The 17570-nt window shown below is 43.6% G+C and overlaps 1 protein-coding gene across 1 annotated transcript in view; it reads right to left on the reverse strand.

Moving 5' to 3' along the window:
- Positions 1 to 12517: 12517 nt before the first annotated feature.
- The window catches only part of LOC107121391 (interleukin-20 receptor subunit alpha-like), a 32980-nt gene continuing 27927 nt past the window's right edge, over positions 12518 to 17570 (reverse strand). The window contains exon 7 of the mRNA XM_015424307.1: positions 12518 to 15146. Coding sequence (XP_015279793.1) covers positions 14076 to 15146 — 1071 coding nt within the window. The 3' untranslated portion in view covers positions 12518 to 14075. The remainder of the gene's footprint in view (positions 15147 to 17570) is intronic.

Here is a 17570-nt window from a genome sequence, read left to right on the forward strand (position 1 = left end):
ACTTTTATTACTAACATATAGCTCAACATGGAAATGATCTCCTTCTCTTGGGTTTTTAGTTAGTGTGGGTATCTTTCCTTTATCCCTAGTTGTAGTCCCTTCCTATATTTTTCGTTGTAGTTCAGTAGTCTTATGAAAAATAATAAAATTACCCCCTTGGGGGTTTAAAAAATAATAATAATCAGAGATGTAAGTAGCATAGTGAAGAAGTGAACTAATTTCACATAATGAATACAAAATTTCTAGAACATGTTCTAGAAAATACAGGGTTTCCTGCTCAGAAATCAGAAACCTATTACAATGGCCAATGAAACAGCAGAACAGGAAAATGGAGGGCAGGGGCTGATTTCATAACCCGTTCTATGAACATTGGCAGGAGAGTCTACCTGGTGCTGGACTCTTTCAGATAAAATAATTCTGCTTGACTCCCAGTACATAGCAACTTTACCCTCTATGAAATTTAGAAGTAGAATTATTTTCAACTACTGCCAGTAGCAAACATCACCTATGATATTTCAGAGGCAATTATTAATGGAATGCCAACTTGTCAGCATCCATCTCTAACCCACTGAAGAGAAAGCATGAGCATCCCTCTAATACTTCTATTGCACTGTGAGTAACCATACTCTTCCCTTCAGGCCATTAAATGCTCTTTCTTGGTGTGACAATGATTTGTTTTCCTGTGAGACGAGTACTTCTGTAAAAAAAAAAAAAAAAAGCTTGGGAGTGAAAATCATTTAAAGCAGATGTCCCAGTAGTGAATTGCTTTTGATTTCGCATGGCTCTCACTGCTGGGATGTTTGATATGAAAAACAAATCTGGTTTCTTAATGTGGTCAAGGTGCATTTCCAAATCAGCCTTTGGTTCCTTTAGCCTTAACTTACGTGTAACCTAGCCTGGTAGTTCAATTGCAAGGAACTCACCATGCTGGTGGGAGCAATCAGCGCTTCCCTTTGGGGAACAGGGAGCCAGCTTGAAAATGTTGCTTTCAAACACAAGAAACAACAGCATTGACCAAAGGCAGAGTGGAGTCCTCTCCTGGCTCTGTGAAGCTTCTCATGCACACTCTTGTGGGGCATGCAGAAGCAATAAGTAATCTAATCAAACTGAACACAACAGAAGAGCCATCTGCTGCACTATCGCTATGATCAGAAGTTAAGAGGAGAAGCTAAATTTATAAAAGCACCGTTAACGAGGCTGCTTGTTTGATTCCCTAAATAAATCTCTCCAGAACTCTGATGTCAGTGCAACAAAAGATAATGTGGGGATACATGCTAACCACATTAAGAAACCAGATTTGTTTTCCATATCAAAAATCCCAGCAGTGAGAACCAAGTGAGAGAATTGGTTTGCTTGTTTGTTTTTTAAAAAACCAACCCACTTCTGTGTCATCTCCTCAGCTGATTTTGATTACTAAGCCTTTCTGTTTACAGGAATAAGTCGGCTGGCTGGCAAGGAGAGATATCATTGTTATGCCAGGAAAGAGCGTCTGATGGCCAGAATGGAGGAGATTTAAAATGATCAGTCAGTCTATTAACTGACCATACCTTCAGGCCATAAGCTATCACAGTTTCTTCACACACACACACACACACACACACACACACTCACACACACTCTCACACACACACACACACCCTTAGCCACATAACTTTAATTTTTTTCTAGATTGTTTTGAAAGGAAAGAGTACGGGTTTTCTTAAGGGGAAATATGACTCCATGGTCTTCAGTGTGGTACAATGCATTCTTTTTACCTCATGTATCATAAGAACATAAGAGAAGCCAATGTTGGATCAGGCCAATGGTCTATCCAGTCCAGCACTCTGTCACACAGTGCCCAAAAATACCAGGTGCCATCAGGAGGTCCATCAGTGGGGCCAGGACACTTGAAGCCCTCCCACTGTTGCCTCCTCCAAGCACCAAGAATACAGTGCATCACTTGCCCCAGACCCAGAGTTCCTATCTATACCTTGTGGCTAATAGCCACTGATGGACCTCTGCTCCATATGTTTATCTAATTCCCTCTTGAAGCCATCCATGCTTGTAGCCACCACCACCTCTGTCCTCACTGATGAACAGCCACTGGCAGTCAGTTTGCATGTCCATATTTATGGGATGAAATCACTATTTTGAGGTAATGAAGCAGCTTCCATCTCTCACCCATTTCAGCTCCTTGGTTATTGGCTAGTTCGGGATAAGAGCCAGCTTGGTGTAGTAGTTAAGAGTGGCAGACTCTAATCTGGAGAACCGGGTTTGATGCCCCACTCCTCCACATGCAGCCAGTTGGGTGACCTTGGGTCAGTCACAGTTCTTTCAGAGCTCTCTCAGTCCCACCTACCTCACAGGGTGTCTGTTGTGGGGAGAGGAAGGGAAGGTGATTGTAAGCCGCTCCAAGACTCCTTCGGGTAATGAAGAGCGGGGTATAAAACCAACTCTTCTTCATTTCATCACCCTTTGCATTTCATTCATGAGACTTCAGATGTCCTACCACCAAATACCATTCATCTACTAGTGCCAAGGATAAGAACAAAGACTATTTTCCCAATAAAAATGGGTCCCAGCCAGAATCCCAAATTCAGAGTACATATCGTGCCCCAAGCTGAACAAAGTAAAAACACATGATAGGATTTTTTGAAGTTCAATAATAATAAAAAAGCTTGAGCTCTAATAAAAAAGAAAGCTTAAATAACTTCAGCATGCCACAGCAGCTGGATTTTTTGGACTGACAGATTTATCAATTGCCAATGCATTAATTTTAATTAAAGCAGAGCTATATAAGAACATGAGTTATGCTTATTTAAAACAGTAAAGCCAGTTTGATCTTGGATGGCAGTGAACTATTGGCGTGAAAAGGGCTGAAATAAAGTATCAGAAGAATTCCCACCATCCTTGTAAATAAATTTAGGGCAACGGCAAAAAACCTGCATCATTGGTGAAAAGGTGGAACTGAGAATCAGAAGATAATTGATTCTGTTTCTTGCCTTCTTAGGTGCTGATTTGCAGTGCAGTCCTAAGTGCAGTTACATGGTCCTATGCCCACTGACTTCCATGGACTTAGAGGAGGACTCAGTGAGGAAGGAAACAGGAGAAAGCTGAGCTTGGGCTGCCTTCAGACACATGCCCAGTATTGATAGCCCAGCCCTCTATTTTATGCAGGAGTACATAACGAACACTGCCTGGTGCTGGCTGCCATGCACATGGGCAGAAGAGATTATCTGTACACAGAAAGCTGTGTCCTTGCATTGGTTCTTCTCACTGAGCTGGTCCCATGGAACCACTGCAAAGTGCACAGTGGGGAGCTACTATAGAATAGTTTGCAAAAAACAAAAACCACAACCATGCTAGGATGTTTAAAACCCAAGTGTTCTTAAGTATTAGTATTGTAATTAGAAAAAATTAAAGCAGCAAATGTTAGGTCTCTTACTCCACCCTGCTCCCAGCTATTATGCAGCACAAGAGTACTTGCCAGCCGAAGTTAAACACTTTAAAAATTCACTTGTTTAAATGGGAGACAGAAGAAAATTCGTGTTGGATTCTTGTGCCCACTGTTGTCTCCTGGGCCTGACCACTGGCTTTCCAAGAATTCAAGCTAAGACCTTTCCCAGCCCTACTACCTGAAAGCCTTCATAGGACTGGCTTTATCTATTATCTGTAAACTAGTAGGATATCTCTCCTATATAATAATTGTATTTTTGTCTGGCAACATTTGATGCGCTCCAAAATGAATTGGCTGACTGAACTGCTACTCAGAAGGTCTGTCAGTCTGCCAATCCCTTCGCTGCATTGCCTCGCTGCCTTGCCTTCGCTGCATTGCCTCGCTGCCTTGCCACCATCTCGGCCTCAGTCTGCAGGAAGCCTGCGGACGGGACGGATGCTCTGGCGGACGGAGGGTAAGGAGGCCGAGTGGGAGAAAGGGGGGGAGCAGAGCAAAAGGGCAGAAAACAGGCACCACAGTGGCATAAGAAGGAAAGAGAACGGGGACCGCAGTACAATTAAAAGCACAGACAACTGGGACCAGAGAGGAATTAAAAGGACAGAAAACTCGCAGCCACTCATCAGCACTTGCTCAACAGTAAACGCAGCCAGAACTCCCCCTCCCCGCACCCACTGTGTAAGGAACCACCATTCCCACCACAAGGCAGATGAGCACGCCCATCGCTGCATCCACAGACACAAAGAAAGCCTTCCTCCTGGAAGACGGCTTCATGAACTGTCCCACCGCCGCCAGGATTCCGTCCTTCTGTGTGGCAGCTCTGCCTTCTCTTGTGGGCCAGGGGGGCAGAGCCACTTCCTGCTCGGGTCCACAGCTCTGGTGCTTGGTGGGGGGGTCCTTTGAGAAAGGCCCGCACCTGCCTGCCCCCCTCAGGCCACGCTGGTCTCCCCTCACAGCAAAGGGGGAGGCTCACAGGAACCATTGCCCCACCTCAGTGTCCACCCTTCTCCCGCTCCAGTGTCAATCCCTCTGCCATCAAGGCCCTCCAGCTGGCCACCCCAGTTCCCCCCTTTGCTCAGGCCTGGCCTCCACTTCCCTAACCACCTCTGCTTCTCCCCGCCTCCGCTTCCCCAACAGCGTGGAGCTACCTGCTCTGGCCAGGCAGTGGAGAGGGGTCTCAGTGCCCTAGCCCCCTGCCTCCCACTGCCACCATCTTCACAGCAGCCCCCCAAATCTCAGCCAGATCACATCAGAGCTCCCTGCTGGGTCAGAGGGTGAGGAGGCCAATGCCAGTCAGGTGCAGGTGGCCGGCTGCTCACCAAGCAGATGGGGCCCGGCGCCATGGAGGAGAGGGCACCCAATGAGCAGGGCGAGGCCCAGATCCAGGAGCTCCATGGTCCCAGCACTGGCTCACCAAGTGGGGCCAGGGGAAATGCGTCCCCGGGGAGACACGCCTGCAGGCTTCTTTCTAGAGCTCATTGTATTGCTTCTACAACAGGCTTTGCTACTAGTTGAGATATAAATCTTTTAAATAACTAAGTGGAGGTGCTGGGAACTGCGCTTTGGACTTTCTGCACTACAGACCTAATTTTCCGACATTTGGTGTCATCTGGGATTACTTCTATGGAGGCTCAAAGTTAAAGTGAACGTCAGCTAATGGGGACTAGTATGGACAAAGACAGTGACTTAAGTCATACTTCCCATCTTCTGCTTTGAGTCCCTAAAGGAAGACAGGGTGGGCCAGGAATTTAAGTTTCTTTCATTTGTGTATTTAGGATGTTTGAAATTACATTTAATTTTTGGATTTCATCACTAAAATATCAAGCCGTTTCCTTTCCTACCTTTCATTTCTAATGCTCATTTTGTCACACTTGCCATTTATATAGTGCTTTAGAATAGCCAAAGTGCTTTACCTACACAGTACCTTACAAGAACCTTATAAACTATGCCATCTATTCTCAAGAAGGCAGTGATTAGACCTGATCGGGGGGGGGGACACCCATCCCTGAGGTCTACAGTGTTAGGGAACTTCTGACCAGTCTCCAATCTTCCATTCTTGGGCAAGGTGTAGAGCAAGTGGCTGCCTCTCAGTTCCAGGGGCTCTTAGAAGAGACTGGTTTTCTGGACCCATTTCAGTCTGTCTTCAGGTCAGAATTTGGAACAAAGCCTCTTGCAATGAGCTCTACTTGGGGCTATCTTTGAAGAGTGTTCAGAATTGTGTGGCTAGGCTGCTGGTCAGGGCCAGCTACTAGGAGCATGTGACCCCGATACTACATCAATTACAGTGGCTTCTGATCCACTACCAAGCCAATTCAAGGGGTTGTTTTTGTCCTTTAAAGCCCTACATGGGTTGGGGCCAGGATGTCTTCTAGCCCAGGAATTAAGACCACAGCCCATCAACCAAAGAAGCTTGTCTGGTAGGTACAGGAGAGAGGGCCTTTTCAGTGCCAGCCCCATGATTATGGAACAACCTCCCTAGGGAGGTGTGCTTGGCCCCCTCACTTTTGATCTTTAGTATGCAGCTGACGATGCTTTTATTTAGGACTCCATTTGACTAATTTAGGCTGCGGGCACACGGGCAGGAAAATGCGAGGGGGAAGCGTGGCTGTTTGCCCCGAGGCTAAAAACCGTGCGGTTGCGCGAGCAGGTCCCGTTGAGGTCTTGTGGTAGGGGGGAGGTGCCGATCACTCCACAGTCCTGCGGTGCGGCAAAGAAGCGGGGTGCGGGGCAAACGGGGTTGGTGGGTTTTTTTAAAACTCAAATGTGCGCATGCTCCCTTGGGTGCTTGTGCGCATCCGTGGAGACTTTGAAAAAAAAACCTTTTTGCGAGGGGACATGGGCGGGCACCGGAACTACCACCGGAAACACGATCAGATGCCCGCCCTTGCCCTGCGGTTTCAGGAAACTAGTACCTCCGAGGTACTAGTTTTTTTACCACACACCTTCCGCGGGAAGCCTCGGGTTCACCACGGGAGCTCGACGCTTCCCAGATGTGGCGGTGAGATCGCACCCGGAAAATCCGCCTATCTTCGGTCCCTCTAGCGTGCCTAATGCTCCGCGTGACCGCAGCCTTAGTTTTTTATTTACTGGCAGTCAAAATTGTGACTTTAAATTATGGGTCTATATATTTTTTGTAATTGTTATTTTATTTACATTGTAAACCGCCTTGAGGTCCTCAAAGTAGAAAGAGGGCTAATTAATGTTTTAAATAAATGAATGAGTGAATGAATGAATGAATAAACAAGCTAGGCTGGTATCATTGTTTCTGGTTATTGGGGAATGAGGCTGAGAGTGAGAGGCAATGGTTTCCGTAAGGTCAACAATGAGTTCATGAAAATATCTTTGAGCTGCCCATGAGTCAAACATTGGTCCATGTAGCCTGCTGGAAGAGGCTCTCTGGCATTCAGAGATGCTGAGGAAAGTCTTTCCTGTTTTTTTAGAACTCTTTTACTGCAGATATTGAGGACCAAACCTGGGATTTTCTGCATGCAATACACTATTGTTGAGAAATGGCTCCCCATGTAGAGAGAAATCCTAAAAGGCATACCCAGATTAATTTAACTCTGCCCCATTGAAATAAGTGGGAATTTACATTATTTATTTAGAAAATGTATTTGCCCCCTTTGGAGACTTGCTCAAGATAGTTCATAAAGTAAAAACAATGTATTTATTTCTTCAATAATTAAAAGAACAACATAAGAAAGTATGAATAATACTTTTAAAAATCCAAAATAAATTTGGGGCATAAAGACATTCAGCAGCCTAAAATGAAGTTTATAAAACAGTCCACAGGCTTGGAGCATACCACAAAACAGCTTAAAAAGATGGGAGTCCTCAGTAAAAAGTATGGCTAAAAGAAAAGTTTTGGCTTGGTGCCTAAAGGACAGGAAGGTAGGTGCCAGGCAAGCCTCAATCCAAAAGTGAGGTGCCACCACTGGGAAAGACCCATCTCTTGCTGCCACTCCACTCACCTCTGCAGGCAAGGGCACAAAGAGCAGGGCTCACAAGTCTTAGGTGGCAGACTGGACTGCAGAGGAGAAGGTGGTCCTTCATGTACCCTGGCCCTAAAGGTAAAGACCAGCATATTTAATTCTGCCCACAAACTACCTGGCTGCCAGTGCAGATCTTTCAACACTGAGGTGATGTAATTCCTGTCTCACATCCCAAAAATAGCCTGGCTCCTACATTTTGGAGTTACCTACAGTTTTCAGAGGCAGCCCCACATAGAGCATGTATTTAGGGTAGCCAAACTAGTGGGAGAGTGGAGGGGTGGAGACATGGGGGGTGGGGCTAGTGATCAGTGACAGTATGACACGATTTTGGGGGGAAACTTGGAAGTGATGTCATACCTGTCTAGGTATCACCAGAAACGGTATGGTTTTATCATAGGTATCATCTAGGTTTCCCCTAGAAGTGATGTCAGTCTTCTCTAGGAATCATCAAAAACTCTATGGTTTTATCATAGGATTTCTGGTTATTCCTGGAGAGGTATTATGGCACGTTCAGCTTTCCCCCAGAAATGACATCACATCATCGGCTCAATGACCATTTAATTTTTTTTTCCCATTACCGCTCACCCTGCCCCTGCCAGAGGACTGGCAATCCTAAGCAATTCACTGTTATTTAACCTGGACGTGATCATAGCATGGATCACCATAGCCTGAGGAACAGAAGGACCTGGCACATATCATCCAAACCTAATAAAGGACCTGAGTATTTGTTAGCCAGGATTCAGCAGCATCCCTCTTCAGGAAGAGTACAGCTCCCTCCAGGACAGGCTGATTCCTCAAGCAACTATGTTGCTGACCGATAACTCCTCAGTCTGAAATGGATTTATGCTAGAGTTCCATGATTCAAACAAGTGATGATCGCCTTCCCTTCTTCTCCCCACAACAGATACCCTCTGAGAGCTGTGACTGGCCCAAAGTCTCCCAGCTGGCTTCAAGTGGAGGAGTGGGGAATCAAACCTGGTTCTCCAGATTAGAGTCCACCGCTTTTAACCACTGCACCAAACTGGCTCTCCAAACACATGAGTATCTGTCTTTTCCTTCCTAGGGCTTAAAGCTGCCCAGGGGGCATTTTTGATTGAGGTTTATGCCCCTTCCTTTCCCTTAGAAAGAAATATCTTGATCAATTCATATTGGATCTCCTTGTGGCTACTTTTTAGGATCAAATTATATGTTGGGTATTTCATTCACAGAACTCCAGGATTCCATATAATTATGTTCATTCATAGTCCTTTTTATGAGCCGTGGTGTTTCCCTCACGCAGAAGGAGGGAAATGCTCAACATGAAAATAGTTTGGTGTCAGCCTTACCTGTGACTAAGCATTGCCTTTTATCTCTCTTCTGAACTCAGTATTGACAAAAACTGATTGTTTTTTACCCAAGTGCAATACAAGATAAACTAGCAGAGCTTTAAATGAACAGCTGAGATTTCTGGATCACAGGGCGTATTAAGAAATACAGCCTGCATGTCTTGACACGTGATCCTGAGCTGATGAAATCTTTACAGATAAATATCTTTCCCACCCCCCCACATCCAATCAATGGAACAAATTCCTGCCTTGCTCTCTCTTTCCTGTGATCTTTTTTGAGCAGTGTTGGCGTTTGACAGATGCTGATGTGATTTACTAGAAATCTTTTATAATTAGTTGGCATCAAAGCTGGTGGTGAGCGTAAACATATTGTTTCAGGACAACTTGTACCATGTTTACTACATCTATTTATTACCTTTTTATTTCACCCTTCCTGAAAGAAGCTCAGAATGGCATACATTTTAATCTCCACAACTACCCTATGACTTTCATGGCTGACTGGGGATTTGAATCTGGATTTCCTAAGTCCTATTCTGACAAGCTAATAATTACACCACACTCTAGCCTTTTTCACTGTTATATTATCGGCACTCCTCCCTTGGCTATTGGGACAGCATGGTACCCACAATCCTCCTAATACATGCAATCACCATTTTGTGTGAAAAGAGCAATGTGTATATTTTCAAGCTTTGGTGCATGCAAACACCTGTCCAAAGCAAACCTGGGTTTCTGATCATGCATATTGAAGCTGGAAAATATGCCCACTTCACAATTCCCACAAAATAGCAACTGTGTATTGAGAAGATCACAGGTAGCTCACTCTCCCGGTACAGAAGTTAGGAGCACAAAAACTATAACAACTGAAAAGGGGTGCTGATACCTTATTGGCATTTTTCTTAAAAAAAGAGAAAGAAATATCTTGATGTTTATTTTTTCAGACTTGACGGCCCCACTGACCAGGAAGAAGTCTTAGCAGGCATTTCCTCTATGCTTCTCAAGTCTGAAATAATTGGTAGACTTTTGTTCTCTTCATTAGGCATCCAATATGTCATCCAGTGAACATACTTAAGGCACAAAAATGGGGGCTAAAAGCCAATCAGTATAACAGTTAATCATGTTGATAATGTGTGCATTGGGTGAAAGTAATGGGAATCTGGTTCAACATGTAGATGTGCTTTAGGATATGCTACAATTGCAAATAATTCCTTAGGCAGGACTAGGATCCTGAGGTGGGGTTGGAGCATCCCTGAGGCAGAAAACTTGCTGAAACCAAATAGGCCTGGGTTAGATCAGTACTTGAGCGGGAGACCAACCTTTGTAAACTGCCCCTGAGCTATGCAGATGGGGTAAAATATGATAAATAATAATGACAGCAGTTTAGTACTACAAACAAATGATGATGTGCTGTCTTTGTAGGGAAGATGCATCCTATCAGACATACTCTTGTGCCAAGGTTTAATGATAAGAAAAACTGACGGTAGGATATCAATAAAATAATAAATCAGGAGATGGATGGAGGTGGACATCTTCTGAAGTGCTTTCTTGAGTCATGAAATAAGACTGCACTCTTCAGTTTATACTTGCCAAATGGGACTTGCTGAGTTAATCTGATGACAAGCAGGTGGTTGCAACTTCAGTCTCACCCGGTAGCTCATATATTCTCATGCTTGTGAATTCTTTTCTAAACCATTTGGCAACATTAAAAATGGGCACAATACAACATCAGATATAAATGGTTTCTTCATTCTTCTGGGTGGGCATTCCTTAAACCTTAGGGCTGATCCATGCATGCATAGCTGCCACTTGACAACTGCAGCATCAAGAGCAAGTTCTGCAAATGAAAGGACTTTCCCACCGTTTCAAGCATGAGACTTTTCAATAGAATGATCAGCCATGAGCTTCCAGTTATAACGAATCAAGCGATGCACGTGCATGCACGGACTAGCTCTTGCCTGCCCCATATTCATTTCTCTACTCATATTCTTAACATTCACATTTGTGAATATGTGCTGAGAAGTTTCAGGTTGCTTTTCCAGGCTCACGTCTCAGACCCAAGCCTGAATTCAGCTATACTTTAGCAAGGATGCTGATATAGAGCCATTTCCCCCTGTCTGCGGTTTAACAATGTGGGATGGGGGGAGAGCTGGAGCGGTGAACACAGAGCTCTTTTGCAAGTTCCCACAAGAGCATTTCAAAACTACTTTGCTGAGCAGCATGCGTAGCATGCATGCATTTTTCCTCGGTACGTGACCTTGCATTTGACTCCATTAAGAGCCAATTACATGTAATTTACCCAGATTCTGTAACAAAACTCTCAGGCTCCAGCAAGCGAGTTCTTCTGTTGGCTTGAATTGTCCATGTAATTGATTATTCAAAATTGTTCAAAGCAGGGGATGTCACTATGCGTTCCAATAGAGGGGCCTGCTGTTGCTAACTCCTTAGGCTGGATGGAAGTGTCATGCCTGATAATTGGATTAATTTAAGGTGATCAGAATGCATTAAGTTAATAGAGGTGACTTCCTTCAGGATGTTACAAGTGTCAACACTGATTTACCCTTGCTGCATTGATGAAAAATAGAATAGTCATATGTAGTACCTTTCTAACTTGATACATCACACTGAAAAAACATTGGGGAAGAAAGACAAAATATTCATTTCCTTTGCTGAAGTTACTTTGCCTGCTCATTCCCCCCATTCTCTGCAAATCCTACATTCCCCCCCAAACCCCCACTCCCCCCCCCCCCCCCGTGACACCAGTTTCCCAAGGCTGCAGTGGATTTTCTCATGTCTGAGACACTCCAAAAGATTATCTAATTGTCTATTGGATAATTATCTATTGGATATTATCCTCTAGCATACAGACCAGTAGCTTTGTGTTTGTCATGTATATGTGAAAGAAAGTTTGCCACTGAGTGGCAAACAAGACAACAGGGGAGAGCCCCCCAGCTATATTTATAGGCTCTTATGTAGCAGGTGTTGAGAAAAACCTTTGTGCGCTGAGACCCTGGAGAGCTTGGCAGAGGCACGGGAAGGCTGGAGCTGCACTGTGATGTTGTCACTGGCTCATGGTGAGCAGTGTCTGCTACTCTCCAATCATGTGCTATGTGATTCCGCTGTTGCCAAGAAACGTTGCCTAGCAGTGAAGGTGGGAGTCGGGACCCCTTGTCCCTCCCTTGGTCCCCATTCAGGGACTAAGTGCATGTGATGCTGGAGTTCTGTCAGTGGAACTTTAGACACGGAACTGGGCCCTAAAAGAAGCCATCAAGGGGTAATTGGACAGGATGACGACTCTTCTCCCTGTGCCATTTCCCCTATTGCAAGTGGATTTCCAGGACTGATTTAAACTCTGTTAAGGAAGAAAAGATACCAGTATTGTGCCAGGCTTAAAGCAGCCTGTGAGGATGGGGACACTGTTGATGAGTAACATAGTATTGGGGGAAGAGTTAAATTCTTCAGTCACAAAGTATTGGTTTCAAAGCCCTGTCACTGATACATGCATACAAGCAATGGGGTAATTTCCTATCATTTCTGATAATACTGATGTTAGAAAGTAACTGGTGGATTCTTTCACACTTTTGCTTGTATGTGTTGTGACAGATAAAATTCACTGGGAAAATAGGGTCCAGCAAGGTGAGTAGAAGTGCACAGCCCTACTAGTATATCTCAAACATTTATTAGTTTACATTAAAAGAAACGACACAACATTTTAGGTGTACATCTATAGTAGCATAGTGTACACCATAAAATGTGAATATGACAAAGGTGCAAACATATGTATCACACAGGTACAGAGGTTGGGGAGCTGAGATTAGCTCTAGTATAGCTATTAAGATTAGCTGCTAAGTATACATTTGATGGCAAAACAAAGTTTGCCATCACAGAGAGTGACAGGTTCTGTGTATACACAATGAATAATTCAGACTGACCAGATCATGTACACTGATGATGCCAGTAAGAAAGGAAGACATCTTGCATTAGAAACGATGGTACTAAAATACATTTTTTCCCACACTACATTACAAAGCAATGGTTAAGATGGTCTTTTCTTAATCTATACAAAATATTTGCTCCTCATTTAGTGGCATTTTATATCATATATGCACCAAGAACTGCGAACTAATCTGAATGATACACTCAACACGGGTAGATTCCATTTCCATTAGTCATATTTGTTCATTTATAGAAGTTACCATATGCATTTGGTGTGTGGGGTTGGTAGACTGCCACCAAATGAATCCCCCTCAAAAATTCCATGATGATTTCTAGTATCTTTTGAGCCTGTTAAATGTTGAATATTTGAATCATAATCCTGAAGAATGAGGCTTTAAACTGTCTTAAAGAATGCAGACTGACCTAGCCATCTATGTGTCTATGGTTCTACTTCAGAGTAGTGACTTCTACAACTTCCTTCAGGAAGCTAATGATGACTTATGTATAAGAAACTTCCAGAATTCAGTGTGGGTAAGAACACGTTGCAATGGAAACTTTTTTAAAGAAAAATTCTTTACACCACACACTTCAGTTTAATATTTACACAGTCAACACTTGTGGCAAGAACTCATGCCAGACATCATGTCACCAACTTGGAATATGGTAACCCATATTGTGTAGACTGGTCCTAAGTCCTACACGTATTATGGGCAAGCAAGTTTCAGTGATGGGTGCAAATTTCGTGGGACTCTCTTTGGGCCAGTGGTCATGGTGTAAAATGGCAGGAACACGACTAAAGGCTACAAAGGAAGACATCAAAGTCTGAGCTCCCAATAACGAGTATTTTGCAAGCAATCACCTGGCTTTTAAAATTCAGTATAAGCAAAATATTTTGATCTAAGCAGATTTACAGCCAATACATATTGTCACTCTGTTTAATTACTTTTTTTCCCCTGCAGAGACTATATCCTACTTCTAGCAAAGAAGTCATCCAGAAGTTGGTAACTTTCTGTTTTGGCAACTAAATTCTGTTCAGGCTGAACAGAAACATGGCATCACAGATTATCAAATGTTCTTGCAAGTAACTGAACGATCCATCTTTGATCTGGAGTCGAATTCAGCATGTAATGTCCTCTCTCCCCACTTCTCATGTGTTTTGAACTACAAAACTTTAGAACAAGGTATTCTGGTTTGAATCAACATGATTCTCAAATACTTAAACTGGTGCAAGATGGCATAAGATGCAGTTGGCTGCAGTTGTCTGCAGATAAGAATCAACGACCTTCTGTGGTCGGTCACCAGTTCTAAATACTATAAACAAGTGGTGCTAATTTACAAAGTTATTTTCTACATAAAATTAAGTACAATAAATCTGTGAGAGGAAGAGAAATGTGCTTAAGCTTGCGTTTGTATGTGCAGTCCCCATTGTTCTTTAAGATACCGGAGATATACTTCCTTCTTTTCCTCCAATGGCTTGTCAGAGTATGGTCTCTCATAAAGTCCAGGAAAAAGTCCTTTCCCCAGAGATTCATCATACTTTTTCTTTTCAATTATTTGTTCATGTATTTCATTTCTCAGGTTGGACAATGAGGGTAGATAAAGTCGCCCCGTCTGGGGACCCCAGGCTACTACTAAGCTCTGCTCTTCTGCTTCTTTCGCTGCCTGTTGGTCTTGGCTTGCCCACATTACAAACTGGGGGCAGTATGGTGAGGCTGAGCACCTAGTCACGTTTGTGAACAATTGTGGTTCTTTGGACACAGAGCCTACCCGATCCAAAAAGGGCTCCTTTTGATCATGTACCAAACAAATGTCTGTAACTATACCACATTCAGGACAAAAAGCCTGGTCTGCCTTCTCAGTCACGAGATTTATCAAAGGAGGTTGGAGGTCACTACAAAGGCTTTCTGGGGCAAGCTCCATCTCATTCAACAGGAGTTCACTTAGTTTCTGCACTAAAAACACATTTGGTGCTCTCACATCAAATGGAAGATAGTAGGATGGTCCTCCTTCAGGAGTTGGTGACAGTGCTTTTGGGGAGTTGTGTAGCAGTCCCTCTAGAGCAAAAATGTTTTCTTTTAAGTGGAGCTCTTTTTGTTTGTTCTCAGCTGGGATTCCATCTTCAGCCCTCATGTCAAACTCATAGACCACAACCTCTTCATTGTGCCTCTGGCTGAGAGTACAATGAGATCCAAGAGCTGTCACTGCTGGCCTGTTTCCATCTTGCTCATTTTCAAACTCCTCAATCAGGCAAGTATCTGGAGAATGCTTTTCCTCTAGTTCTTCTTTCGAAGAGATCTCTTCAATATTGTTTCCATCACAAATCCCATCGAAGCTCTTGGCATGATCTAGGAAATGAGTGTTCTCCTGAGGGATCTTGTACTCATCAATGATAGTGACAAAGTTAACCACTATTTTTTCAGCAGGTACAAAAATATCTCCCCCAAACTGATTACTGCGCTTCAAAATCTGGAAAAGAATAGAATTAAATTAAAAAAAAAACAAGCAGAGAAAGCAGTTAATAGTAGCCTCTACTGTGAATCAAGTTTGTAATCCGACTAAACTAAAGTTGATAATACAGAACAAATCACATATGCAAATAATGATTAGCCCTTTATATGCCAAAAAATGAAACCACTACCAAATATACTTTTTAGCACACAAAGGGGTGCTTTGAGGGGATTTCTCTTGTGTTATTTTGGTTTTGCAACACGTGAGTGTACTTTTCCTGGGCACCTGAATCTTGCAGTCACAAAACTCTATGAGATATAAAGGATTTCCCCCCCTTCAGTGTTTGGTGTCCCTTGGTGTTGAGCAAAGAAACCAAACCGTCACAGTGTAGCATGGAAACACAAGGAATGCTGGTTTGTCCCCTTGGCAACAAATACATATGGCCTCTTTCTTTCTTTAACACCAGTCCTTCACAATGAGCAACTATTTTCACTCCTTTGTGTAAGAGGGTAAAAAAAAAAAGTCAATAAAAAGGAAAGTGAGTGCAGCAGGCAAAAACGTTCAAGAAGTAGCCCCAGCTTCATAACAATCAGTTTCAATTATCTATAGTCTCATTTCTTTCAAATGAATTTCCAGTACCATCCTAAACAGTTACACCCGTTTTAAGTCCATTGAAACCAGTGGCTTTAGAAGTGTCACTCTGCTGAGAATGGCACTTTAAGAGCCAAACTAGATGATACCACATCCCTGAGTCCAACATAGGGATGCAGCACCCTTTTAGAGCCTGGATTTTTACTTTCCAAAGCACAGTGGAGGCCTGCTCCTGCTGAGAACCATGGCACAGTGGGATAACCCCCCCCTCTCCTTCTTGCTACTGGTCATTTTCAAGAGCAGTGTGTGGCTATTTCAGGCTTCTGCAGCCTTCATTGCTCTCTCTTGCCATGTATTTCTCCTCAGCCCCTCTGTAACATTTCTACTGAGAGTCTCTTTCTCTGCTATGATTGAGCTAGCCTGCACCATAGTCTCTGCCCTATTTCCATGTTACTTTCCATATGTATGCAGTTCTTCCATTCAAGGCACTCCATCTGGCTGTCCTTGATACTGCTCACATCATTGGTGGCAGGATAAGTGCCGATACATATCCGCCAGAGGAAAACTATGGGAAGCCCTATTACAGGAAGTCCTACAGATTAAATGTAAACCAATTTGCACAGCCTATTGCTCCTATCCTGTTTGGCCAATAATACCTGCACATGAAGATTTTTAAACTGCATGACAAAAATAAGCGAGTTGAAGTGGCACATATTTTTTTAAATGGGTTGTTTAGCCTTGGGTGGCCTACTTAGTCAAACAGATTGGTTACTAGATTTGGATGCTAGCTGGGTAAAACATTTAAGTACTGTAGTACTTTCACAAAAGCAGAACATCCAGCCAAGTCATTTGCCTGAAGTGTATGCTGTAAATCCTTCTGAAGCATCATTGAATCAGATGAGAGTTGGGAGCAGTCTTGATCCAGTTTTATTTAGAGCTTTTGCATTTCTTAATTATCTCTTTTCCTTAATGATGAATGAACCCATTAGTAATTTGTGGTCACTGACCTCCCCCCCCCCAATAACTCTTTGTATATAAATATTGCCTCGCTTTTGGCTTTGTGCAGCTTTTTTGCTTGAGAACACTTCAGTCCTTGCTCACGGCAAAAGCCCCTTTTACAAGAATTTTCATTTTGATGCTCATTAACTGAGCTGCTGGTTTGGGAGAAGACTGAAGCATAGGAGGTGAAATTTAAAAATGCAGCTAACTCTGGAGGGGTGTGCGTGTTCATCTCAGCGGGAGGGTTCAATTCCTGGCTTCTCCACTGAAAGAGGATCTCAAGCCATAGAACAGAGAAGGCTGGATCTCTCTGAGATCCTGGAAAGCCACCATGGCCAGTCTTTCCTGTAGTCCTGGGAAAGTGAGCTTTGGTTCAGCCCAGCCTGCAGAGCGGGAGGAGAGGCTGACTGGGCTTTTCCCCTTCCCTAGTTATCTCACACGTGGCTAATCTTTCTTACCCTTCCTCCCTCCAAAATGCTTGTGACTACAAAGGTTATTGCACACGAGAGATAATGCGGAAATTAAAAAAACAAAAAACCAAGCTTGGCCAGAAGCTCTTCCTTGTTTGGCTGTGGTTTTGGTTTCCCTGATAAGTGGGGGAAAGGCAGGGGTGAATGAGTGCTTCCAGTCCCTCCAGTTCCCTCTGCGTGTGAAGACAGCCAATGAATGAGAGAGCCTTCAGGATTCTAAACAGGCAGAGCCAGGCTACTTCACTTATAATCACTGTAATCTGTAGCTTGGCTCCAGGGGAGCTCCTGGTCCTCTGAAGCTGTGTATGCCTGAGGCTCTTCCAAGCAGCAACAACGCTGGGAAGAGAGAGACGGAGGGAACTATTAGCTTTCCACTCATGTG

This window comes from Gekko japonicus, unplaced genomic scaffold (assembly GCF_001447785.1).
Source record: "Gekko japonicus isolate JY-2015 unplaced genomic scaffold, Gekko_japonicus_V1.1 scaffold2527, whole genome shotgun sequence".
In the NCBI taxonomy this organism is placed as follows: domain Eukaryota; kingdom Metazoa; phylum Chordata; class Lepidosauria; order Squamata; family Gekkonidae; genus Gekko; species Gekko japonicus.